The 12759-nt window shown below is 40.0% G+C and overlaps 1 protein-coding gene across 1 annotated transcript in view; it reads right to left on the reverse strand.

Annotated features, from left to right (window-relative positions):
• The window catches only part of cemip (cell migration inducing hyaluronidase 1), a 200242-nt gene that overhangs the window by 32778 nt on the left and 154705 nt on the right, over nucleotides 1–12759 (reverse strand). The window contains exons 15-16 of the mRNA XM_034127484.1: nucleotides 6365–6434; nucleotides 3603–3731 (exon numbers count right to left, since the gene is read on the reverse strand). Coding sequence (XP_033983375.1) covers nucleotides 3603–3731; nucleotides 6365–6434 — 199 coding nt within the window. The remainder of the gene's footprint in view (nucleotides 1–3602; nucleotides 3732–6364; nucleotides 6435–12759) is intronic.

A 12759-nucleotide genomic window follows, 5' to 3' on the forward strand; every position in this document is an offset into this window, starting at 1 on the left:
ACAAAGTCATTCAAACTAGCTGCACCTTTACTAGCTTTGAGAACACTTTCATGATCAATCATTATAAAACATATCATATATATTATTCTGACATGGACCAATCTGCGCAATCACTACTTTTACTTGAGTAACTTTTTGATTGCAGGACTTTTACTGTAACAGAGTATTCCTACACTCTGATACTTCTACTTTGACTTAAGTAAGAGATTTGAGTACTTCTTCCACCACTGATCACATCCAATTACTTTTGTTTTTCTTTAGTGAGGTTGTGTTTTTAATACTCAAAAAGTATGCTAAAGTTTACATTTCTTTAAGTAGAAAAAAAGACTAATGAGTTCCAAATGTGTAAAGAGGCTGCATTAAATGCCAATGAACAAGGATATAGCACTTTTAGTTCAATGTAATCTATTGACTTGTAGTTATGGGAAAGCATGACGAAATGATTTGAGTCCCTGCAGGCACCCTGGGACAATTGTTGTTTTCTCGTAGTGTCTAAATCCGTTTTGGCTCTGTATAGAAATCAATCAAATCTGAACATTTCAAGGGTTAAAACTTTTTCTAGGAACTACAAGATGCCAGAATATGTCTGGAATGTTTCATGGCCATGCATCTGAAACCCAAGAACATTAAGCGATTTACTATGCATTCCATGAGGTTGAGAGACTCCCAATAGACAGACATTTTATTTATAGGAAAACCTGCATTTCATTAAGCTTTTTCAGGCAGTAGCCTATACTCCAACAATGAAACACATGAGCACATACTGTACTACAGTTTAAAGAAGCAGAAATAAAATCTGAGCTGAAAGAAAATGCTCAGTTTAAAAAAAAAAAAATTCCGGCAGAGGCTCAGCCAGGGTCGGCGACAGGCGGACCGCGGTCCGGATCCAGACCCAGACGCCGACCTATATGGACCCGGACCTATAATCAATACATTAATAGGGGATTTCAATTTTGACGGGGCGATTCTATTTTAACCGCTGCCGACAGGGGGCGAAAGAGACGAGTGAGCGATACAGGGAGAGAAACACAGAAGAAGAAATGAGTGAGCGATACAGGGAGAGAAACACAGAAGAAGAGACGAGTGAGCGATACAGGGAGAGAAACACAGAAGAAGAGACGAGTGAGCGATACAGGGAGAGAAACACAGAAGAAGAGACGAGTGAGCGATACAGGGAGAGAAACACAGAAGAAGAGACGAGTGAGCGATACAGGGAGAGAAACACAGAAGAAGAGATGAGTGAGCGATACAGGGAGAGAAACACAGAAGAAGAGACGAGTGAGCGATACAGGGAGAGAAACACAGAAGAAGAGATGAGAGAGCGATACAGGGAGAGAAACACAGAAGAAGAGATGAGATGAGATGAAGAGAGGAAAGTGAGTGAAGAGAATAATTAGCGATACAGGGAGAGAAGACGGAGAGGAGAGTGAACAGGCGTGTTAGCAGCAGACAGGGAGAGACAAATAATGACACATGGCGCTCTCCAAGAAGAGGAAAGTGGACAGTGTGAGAACAGAGCTTTTAACCCTGAGTGGACTCATTCATGTTCATCCTGCCCACTGGGAGCACAGAACCAGTGTGTCTAATTTGTTCAGAGACCGTGGCGCTCATTAAAAGTGCCAAAACGCCACTATGAGACAAAACACAAAGTGTTTGACCAAACATTCCCTCTCAAGTCAGAACTGAGGTCACAAGAAATAAGCAGTCTCAGAGCCCAGTATGATCAGTCCACCAGGATCAAAATGAAAACTAAATATGGTTCCAGGGCAGGCTAACCGAGGCTAACCAATGAGCACCTGCATGTGTGTATGAGAATGGCCCTGACACCATTTCAGCCCAGATCTAAACTCCTGGCAGGACAAGCTCAAGCTCAATTCTCGCACTGAATTAAAAAAGAGTGAGTGATGGACTGCAATATAAGAGGGAAAGAAAGAGAAACTTTAAAACTGTTCAATTGTTATGATGTGTAAAGACTGATATGTTCTATAATCGTCTGAAACTGTTAAGTCATGATGTGAAACGGTTAACAAAGAAAAAGGGAAACTCAAGCTGCTGCTACACTTTATTTTATTTATCTAATATTAAGCACTTTTAAGATGCACATATTTTCAAAAGCTATTTTATTTATTTTCTCCTATTTTATTTTTAAATGCAGCCCGAGAGGAACATTACACATATCCACAGTATTTACTGTATATCTGTATAGTTCAATGTTCATTGACAATAAATATTGTTGTTTATGAATTGTACTTTCTTTATTTGGTTGGCAGTCAGTTGTTGATGACATGCAGACGTTGATAAAGCTACAGGCTACTTATATATCACACTAATTCATAAAGTAACTTAGACATTTTGATGTTCCGGACCTTTGCATGGGGACATTTTCTCTAACCTGTTAAGGCCGAGCCTGTTTTTCAGGTTTCAGGCTCGAAAATGACATGCCCAAAACAAATGACTACAACTTCACTTCTAAAAGGGTTATATGAATAATTTCTTTTATCAAAGCAAGGTTACATCTGTGAGTTGGATGTAGAAGTGTCAGAATCAATATAGATTTTTCTCAGTCAGAGTAAATTCAGATGGAACATAGTAAAAAAAGGTAAATTCTTACCTCCGCCTAAAGAAAAAACATTACTTATAGTGAAAACCACCCTTGAATGATGGGATGGTAGACTAAAAGCTTCAGGAATCCAAACTATAACATATAATAAGTACCCTGTATCAAGATTGAGGCAAAACAAGTTAAATTTGACCTTTTTAGAGAGGTTTAGCAAAATAAAGTTCCAAGCGGAATAAGCTTTCGGCACATTTGGGTATATCTGGTTCCATCAGTGCCATTTGACCTTTTTCAGGTACCAGACTATAAAAATGATGTATTACATTGAATTATCACCATAGGTATTCATTCCATCCAAAGAAAAAAAATTAAAAGAAAAAAAAATAATAAAAAAAAAGACCCGCCGACGGGGGCTTTGGGGCTTAACAGGCTAACTGGACCTCGTTGAATTTTAGTTGAATACCCCTGCGGTAGGGGCTTGGACTGGGAGCTGTAGGGTCGCCGGTTCAAGTCCCCGAACAGACTTAAAATATGGATTAAGGACTGGTCCCAGTGCCGTGGTGCTCTTGAGCAACGCACCGGACACCCACACTTAAAGTATTATCCTACAGAACAGTACATCTTACAGAGAAGAGATAACATCTGATCCTTTACAACAAACACTAGATGATCTTTTTAGGTTTCACTAACACTGTAATCCTGCTAGTGATCCCCAATGTTTTAAAAATGTTACAATAATCTGATTACGTCCTTTTTTATGTAACTGTGAGGGAATACAGTTACCTTATTTTTTGTGTCCTGATAACATAATCCTGTTACATGTAATCCGTTACTCCCAAAGCTCAATGAGGAATTCAAAGAGTGTCCAAAACTTTAAGCAACCAACTAGCTTACTGTATGTCCGAGTGTATTTCATGGCTACGCTTTTGCTGACTACAGGGTTGAGTGTTAGTCAAATGTAAATGTTGAGTTTTATATGGGAACATCTGGCTAGTGCTAAATACCCCCCCCCCCCTCCCTCTCAGCACCAGTCGCTCAGACTCACCCTGTAGTTGGAGTGCGCTCTGTTGTTGGTGAACTGGCCCATGGGGGTGTGTTCGGTGCGTCCGGGGGAGTACAGGCCCTCTGAGGGGCCGGTGGGCACATGGTGGAAGATGAACCAGAAACCTGTTTCCTGAGGGGTCACACACAAACGTATAAGAAGAGACAGTGAAGAGCAGGCCTGTGCACAGATAGACCTCCCAGAGGGCTCGAGCCCCTGCCCTGTGGGCCTCCTATTGGACAGTGGTGGAAGAAATATTCAGAGTAATCATTGTGCGGAAAAATGGCCCTAGTGTGTTTATAATTATATTTATATATGTGACATTTCTAGATAATATTGTTGCATTGCATTTTAATGTTGCAGACACCAAAGTTCTGATTGACTTTTTGTAAAATCTTTAAATTATTTGGCTATTTCGTGACTTAAAGAGTTAGTCCACTAGTTTAATGTTTAGAGATATTTTGTTAAAAGTAGCCACATTTAGTGGAGTAAAATTACATTTTTTCCTCTTTTAAATGTAGTCGGGTAGAAGTATAAACTAGCACTTTTTTTTATTTACTTTCTTTTCAAATCAATAACATTATCTACATGAAGCAAAACATTAATAATAAACCTCTTCTGTGTCTAATAAATGTTATCTAAAACTAATGTGTTGCTTTTTATAATTGTGTGCCTTAGTATTTTATATGATATGTGAATAATTTCAACTAACTCTTTGGCACATAGTAGTAGTATCTCAGCCGTACAATATCAGCGTCTTCTTATTGCCCGTCATTACTGAAGCATTGTGCCTGAAGTCATTATGGAGAAGGTGGTGAGAGGAATATGGAGAGGAAGTGTATCTCTGTCAGCAGAACTGAGCTTTAGTCTGTCAGAGAGTGAGAGTCGGGCTAGTTAACATGTGAGGAGAATTTACAGAAATATACTGAATTTCTTTGCATGTATCATTAAAGAACTGTCATGAATTAGTATTTGAACCAACCCCATTGGTATATTTTAAATACAAAACAAAAAAAAGTTTTACTGGGGACGCTGGGGACCCCACCACTTTGTATTATAAAATAGTGTGCACAAAGATTGGTACACTTTGAGAATGTATTTCTACAAGAGAACATGTCCAATCTGTAGGACTGTTCACACTTTCTGGGTGTATATCTGGTAACCAGTGACACGTTTAATATTAGTAATAATTGAATAGAAAATAGTAAAGCCATTGTCGCTCCCACTTTGCAGCAGTTTGGCATACTTACTGCTCTAGTTGTCAAAAAAAGTAAGCGTGTATGTATGTACTGTATACTGTATATGTTTATATTGTTGGTGGGGGGCGATTCATGTAGATTTTAAAAACCACCACGGTTTTTAAAATCTGAAAAAAGTGTCCCTACCACTTTTTAACTAAACTTAAAGTTGTTATTCCATGCATATATTTATTAAAAGTAATCCAAATTGCCACCTTGTCCTTTTAAAGGGCCCATGTCATGGCCATTTCCACTGATCATAATTCCATTGTTGAGGTCTACTAGAATAGATTTGTGCAATTTTCCAAACTCACATTGGTTTCTCATACAGCATCTCTGTAAACTACGTGTATTCACTGAATTTCACTCTCTGCCTTTAACGGCTCGTTGGAGCTCCAATAGCTCCAGCCCCCACCCTCCCTGTGAGCACAGTGTGCTCTGATTGGTCGGGACGTTGTGAATCGCGCTGAGCTCCGTGGAGGTGTGGTTTCCTTGTTTAGGATACACAGCCAAACACAGCCAAACTCATCCTGAGCACACACAAAGTCACAGCCGAAGTAAAAACAATAAGTGTGGCTTGATATTGAGTAAGACAAAGGTTGATAAACGCTGTGAGAATGGGTCTGCAGAGAGAATTTCGCCGCGATCCCAACTGTCTGTTATCAGCCTGCAGCCAGGGAGGAGAAATCAGCTGAGCTGCCTGCTCCCTGCACACAGATGTGTGTGTGAGGAAGTCCGTGGATCGGTCAATTTGGACCAATCAGCGGGGGCTTAACGTAACGGCTCCGCGGACGTAACGTAACGGCTCCACGGATTGGTCCATTTCGTTCCGGGTACGGCATGACATCATGCCGTACCCGGAACGAAATGGAAGAATCAAATGGGCAGTGACGTATCTCCAACGAGGCGTTTTGGGGAGGTATTTTCTGTGTTAGAGTTTTACTCGCTACAGGGTGTACTTTGAGGGTTTGTGACTCTGCACACCGTTTACATGCATAAAAACCTTCATAACACACAAGGGGACGGGTAATAACCGGAAAAGCATGACATGGGCCCTTTAAGACTTTGGCAGCTGCCCCTCTAACATCCTCTGCACGTTCCTGGTCAAGACCCAGATTTAGCTATGAATGTAGAACAGCATAGAACCTGTGCAAATGTGTGTAGATTCATGTGAGATATTTTGGTTCACACCCCCACACATTAGTACAGCTCCGCCACATGTCAGCCTGTCTGTGTTTCTGTTGTTCTCCGCAGGTATGCAAATGAGAAAAGTTATTACATTGGCGAGGATAAATGAGAGTCCATTCCGCCCGACGTATCCTTGTAAAATCCCAGGAGTACGATCATAATTGGCACTCGATCATAGTGAAAGAGCGGCGGTGCCTGTGCCTGTTGTCTGCTTGATTCCGAAGTTAATAGGAATACACAGCCATTAATCTGACCTGGCAACGCAGTAATGTGACAGACCTCCACCTGGAGAGACGGGGACGGGGGGACGGGGTGTTGGGGGGGGGGAGAGAATCTCACCTCGGAGCCTGCAGCAGCACAGTTGATGAGGTTGTTATTGGGGTTGGCGATCCAGAAAGTTGAAGTGGCGCTGTGTGGATGGAGAGTGGTGGAGAGGAGGAAAGAGTTTTGTTATTGGATTTCACACAAATAGTCTGGAGCAGTAATGCTGAATAAAAACAGAGAAAAGGACTTCTGTTTTCTGTGGTTTTACTGACGACACTGCTGTTGGATCACAAATGAACGACGTTTCACTTAATAACAATTGGGGGAATGTTTTTATGATATCATTTCTGTTTCATTTCAGTGTTTTTCCTATTAACTTTTATAAAACCATGATATTCATATGCCGCATTGATGTTACCTGACAATACAATCAGAATCCAGTATATTGAAATATGTAGGTTTTCACATTCAAGGAATTTGCTTTTGTGTTTTGGAGCATAATGTGAGCATGTGTATGGGAATAGTTGTAGCTCAACATTTAAAAAGTAAAGGTATGTTTCTAGATGATGATGATGATTAGTTATATATATTTTCAGACAGACACACATATATTAACACACACACTCAATGTGTTGCCAGCCTTTTAAAAGTTGTATATCAAACCTCAGGTAGTTAAGACTTTATTACACAGGACCACTTACATTTTTTGCCCAAAATATTTTTTGCGCTTGTGAATGGTAACAAGAAAGTCAATTCTGAATAAATTCATACATTATATTATCTATTGACATGCAGCTGCTGACACATTATCCATTGAAACATTAAGGAAAGGAAATGTCTTTGAAACTAGATTTTCTTTTTTTTTGTTAATTAATGTGACATGTTTTTTTAGTCAAATATTTGTAAGTTGCATTACCAATGTTTTCTGTGATGTATTTATATGAGACACACTTGCAGCTGCTTTATGAGTGATGTGGTAACAGATGCTCTGTGGCTGTACTTTTTAATGACTGAATACATCAGGCATCGTGTTGCTATTTGTTGAGTTCTACTATCCAAGAATTCTGAAATCCTTCAACCAATCATAACTATTAATATGGTCATTTATTCAATTCATTATTAATCAGATTTCCAAATCTGGTATACTTTATGAGACTATTGTATAAGACTCCATTACCTTGTAGTATTGTTTTTGTTTTTTGTTTGATGTTTTCTGAAGAACTATTGTGTATGAAAAGTGCAGTGTGAAAAAAGTTTGATTTGATTTAGTTTCATTAGTCTAGGAAGAGGGAAAACGCTTTACTCTTACTCTCTCTAAATCCCCCACTTTGACCTCTCAGTTAACTTCTCTTCTAAATGATGCAACCTTAATAAGGATATATGCTCTCTCCCATCAGCAGCTCAATTTAAATGAAACAATGTAGCTCTGGTGTAATCAAGCTGGAATGATGCTGGAACTGTGACATGGATTAGGTTTGAAGGGTGGGTTGATTTCAGTTTTCTTTTTTTATTCAGTTCTCAGGGGAAAACATCCCAGGTTGTAAAATAAAAGTTGCTGACAATGTATACTTTGAGGACAATTTAGTATGCTCTTAGATGATGTATTCTGCTTGCACTTTATTAACCTAATGGAAATCTGGAATGCAATGCAGCCTGTTGCAGTTGTTCCTGTACTATTTCCAACTTTTAGCTTTCTTATTCGATCTTACTTAGTATTTTTTTGTTCATTTCTTCTATTGGTAACGTATTAACTTGTGCCCTCTCTAAACGTTCTTGTTCAGTTGCTGCTGTAGTGCATCCCCCCCACTGTTGCTCAGCACCATCATGTCTGCCTTGTTTACACCAGGTCTCACTAAAGCCTGCTAGCATGGCAGTCTGAACAACGGCTACCCCCACTGACATCTGGAGAAGGACACAGAGAATGCTGGGTAAACTGAAGAGCTGAAGAAGGAGAACTGGCTCCAGATTTATGGAGGAAAAGGAGATATATGCCGTTTCTACCCCCTCTCACCATGGCCAACGTTAGAACACTGGCTCATAATGGACGAGCTAATGGCGTTAGCTCGGAGATATATACTGTAGTGGAGAGTGGGGTAAAATGAGCCTGTGGGTAAGTTCACCCACCCCCTTTATCTAGGGAACTGTACACATTTGTTGTCATGTGACCATACATTCAGGAAGCACCCATCATGTATATCTGGCTGTGATGGAGAGAAGCACATGGTGAAGTGGTAAATTTGTTTTTTTCACAATAAACCATGTTTTGCTTGTCAGGTATAATTACTGTTATGTCAAAGCTAAATGAAAATAGTTATCATACATGTGATTTAGTAAAACCATGCGAATCATTTAGTTAAAGATGAGCATGAAAGCTACACTCCTTACTTTACCCCTTAGATGGGGCAAGTGAAGCTACAAGACCACTTTTCTTTGAGAAGTCATATTTTCATAATCCCTTTGTGATAGATGCATTATTTTCATTTTGATTGACAGAAGACATCCTGAAGTAAAGGTTGTTGTCATTTGACTTTACAACAAGTACAAATGGGCTCATCTTACCCGACCTCTATGTCAGAGGTTTGCCAGCAGCTCAGTATATATCAGGGTTTATGTCCCAAAACAACCAAGGGTTCGCAGTAAGCCACAACTGAACCTTGTAAACCATCTTTCAAGCACTAGCAGTTTGAACAGTTACAGTGATTGGACACTATCTGTCTATATGTACGTAGATATCATTTGGAACAGGCCTATTCATTTCATCTTCAAAACGGTTTCATTTCTTGTATTTATCCTCATTTCTATCTCTCTCTCTTAAGTGTTGCGTTGGGTATCTCCACTTTTGGGGACTGTAAGTTATTATGGGACCTTTCCTTACAGCACAGACACCTCCTTTTAATTCATGCTTTCATAATATGCTTTCTTAAACGCCCAAATGATTTTGGCGTTTAAGAAAACACCTTCCACACATGCATCTGGCATAAAGAGAAAATGATTATAGTTCCATTTGCAAGGTATTTGAGAGAAAGCAGCTTAGTGTGATGAATATGAATGAATATGAAAAGAAATGGCAGATATGCAGTTTAGCTTGAAAGCAGATTAGCTTGAAGGCAGCGCCAGACATTGAACCTCTCCTTCCTCCACTTCTTCCCCTCTCCTCTTTTTTCCCTTTAATCTAGCTCTTTGTCTCCCTCCCTTCTAAACTCCTCTAAATGCTGAGACTGTTGTTGTAGATTTACCCACTTGAGAAATGTATATTTTATTTTAAAACCGATCAGTAAGTACCAAATAAAGATTATAGTCCCAACAAAATTCACATTCAAATCTGTCTTTCTTTAAAAATATGTCCAATTGCAAAGAAATGACTGATGTTTTTTAACCACCCTTTTGATGTTGAATAATTATTGCAAAAATCTATCCAATACTCATCAAGACATTTCACTCTAAAATGTCACTCCTAAAGGTGGTGTTTGAGCAAAACCCAGTATGATTGATCCTCTGGGGACCATGCATGTCTGTACAAAATGTAACGGCAATCCATCCTATATTTGTTGAGATATTTCAGTCCTAACCCAAGTGGTGGGCCGACTGACAAACCAACTTTACTACTTTAAAAAATATATATTTTAATAAAAACAGTTATAAAATAAACAGACATTGCTCCAGATAACAGAAAAAACAACAAAACACGTAACAACAAACAACTAAACAAAACATAACAGCATAACAGCTTTCTCAGCATCTAGTGATGCTGCAATCATTGGCAAATTGCTGGAGCTTGCTTCCAGGATAATCTGAAAAACCCTCCTCATGTTATTTGAGGACTGGCGGCCTGGAACTTTACTACTTTTAAAGCAACGCTGCTAGCATGGCTACACATGTTTCCATTGAAGATATGTGGGGGTACAGGGAAATATTCTCAATATCCTAAAATGTCAGGTGGAGGCAGATCCATGCCCACCCGACGTGCCAGATGGTTGGTTACAGAAAACCAGATGCTGTCGTCGGAAACTGTTTGGAAAAGAGCAGAGTCTTTTAAAAAGTACTTTGTGTGCTTCGCTCCAGGTGAGTGAGTGTTCCATCTGTCAATCCAACTCTTGCCAAAACCGGGAGAAGAGCAATAACATATTTCCCGCCAGAAAAACCTTCATTGGCGTTCTTTCCTCTTCTTACAATTAAGAAGTACTCCCCATATGATATAACTGATGTCAGCATCCACGCTAAATGGAGTGAAGCCTTTGAGTTTAGGCGGTCAATTCAAGCTTTAGTGATACAGTCGTATACATGTGAAAAGCCTTACACCCTATTACAACCAACCAAACACATTCTCCTTAATATGACGCTCTATTTAAGCTGCACGATGTGCCTTACGCCACCCATCATCCACTTGGAGGCTCTGGGGGAAACTTATTTAATCAAACCTCCTCAATGTTCGATGTAAAAAAACACTAGACACCAAACTCAAACGTGAGTTGTCTGACTGAACTGCTTTTGTTATTTTCAATGAACAGTCTCCTCTCTATTTCACGTCACACACCTACACCTCACAGGAAGTAGCTGCCAGTAGCTCCTGGACACTGATTGTTTGGAACCACCGCGGTTTGGGCAAAAACACTTTAATTGAAGCCCTGATGAGATGGATTTTGTATTTGAACATATCATTTTGTGATCCTGCGATTTTAATCCTCTGAATTTGTGAGAATCCAGCTGCCATGCAGGGTAAGAGACTAAATGTGTGTTTTACTGCTCCTCTAACTTTAGTGATACATGCCATGCTACCAAACCAATAACTGTGATGCAATCAATCAAAGATTGGATTGGGTATTTGCTCATTTTGCTGTGATCCATACTTTGCATTGGTTGGGTCAGGATAACAAATAATAAAATAGACATATTTTGTATCCACTCACATGGACATGTTTCATTTAAACTGCTCTGCCATGGTCTGTGAAGTCAAAATAACACAACAAAACAACCTGATTCCTCAGAAGAAGGGGTCTTAGAAGCATCATTCGTTTTGTCAGTCGAAGTCTGCCCCCCATTTACCTCTATCCTGATCCTCATTTTGTTAGAGGCATTAGATTTAAATGACAAAGGTGCATCTCAGAATATAAAGCAGTTGAATCCAGGTCACAGGTTGTTTTTGTATCCTCTCAGTACACTGCCTTCAGCTGCAGAGTGTGACGGCCAGCGTTAAGGATGTGTGACGTGGCTCTCACTGATACACAGACATCCACCTGCTCTCCAACAGGAAGGATGTGTGACGTGGCTCTCACTGATACACAGACATCCACCTGCTCTCCAACAGGAAGGATGTGTGACGTGGCTCTCACTGATACACAGACATCCACCTGCTCTCCAACAGGAAGGATGTGTGACGTGGCTCTCACTGATACACAGACATCCACCTGCTCTCCAACAGGAAGGATGTGTGACGTGGCTCTCACTGATACACAGACATCCACCTGCTCTCCAACAGGAAGGATTTGCTGCTTCTAACGTTAGCCTCTACTTTCATTACATTTGATGTTTTCTCCTTTCCTCTGTCCTTCCAACGAATCAAATGATGAGCGCCTGGTAAAACACAATGAGGTACACTCCTAATGAGGCTCTTTGTCCGGTGTCTTTGTATTCTGTAATGATTTCCAAATCCCACTGTATTTATTACTGTGGTTTAAAAATTCCACTTTAATAAAACATGATTGCACTAACCACGTTCCTCGATGTAAGATTTATGATGATTAATTTCTTGTCAGCTTTTTACACTCCCTTGTGGCTCCTTCTGTCTCTCCCCCCGCCCCCCCCCCCCTCATTGTTGGGTTGTGTATGTGTTGAATTTGCTCGGAACAGGAGACATGTGGGCTGCATGAGGAGGATGGAACTGTCATCTAATCAGAGCTAGATGAATGCGCCGGGCCTCAACTCTTTGCAGAAGTAAACTGCGTGTGTGTGTGTGTGTGTGTGTGTGTGTGTGTGTGTGTGTGTGTGTGTGTGTGTGTGTGTGTGTGTGTGTGTGTGTGTGTGTGTGTGTGTGTGTGTGTGTGTGTGAGATTTTGTTGTAATGGTAAAGTCAATTGATGTTAGGTTTAAAGGCTATGGAATGTGTTATTTCTATGAGGGTCCTCACAAAAAGAAAAAGACAAATATATATATATATATATATATGTGTGTGTGTGTGTGTGTGTCTTTGTGTGTGTTCTCTCAAGTTGCACGGCAATGTAACTTTTGGCTTTTTGATGACCATATGTTGCACTAAATCTTAATGCTTTTAATGTTTTTGTTATTTTTGTAATTGAATTGCCTTGTGTTGAAATGAGCTATATGGATACATTTGCCTTTACCTCATGTTCATATATGCCATAACATGTTCATTTCATATTCTTGTTTCCAATGCAGGTAATGGGGACTTAGCAGTCAGCTGGTTATCTTCCAGAGGTACAGGTACACAAACAGTTTGCCGTTACCTCACTTAT

This window comes from Trematomus bernacchii, unplaced genomic scaffold, assembly GCF_902827165.1.
Source record: "Trematomus bernacchii unplaced genomic scaffold, fTreBer1.1, whole genome shotgun sequence".
In the NCBI taxonomy this organism is placed as follows: Eukaryota; Metazoa; Chordata; class Actinopteri; order Perciformes; family Nototheniidae; genus Trematomus; species Trematomus bernacchii.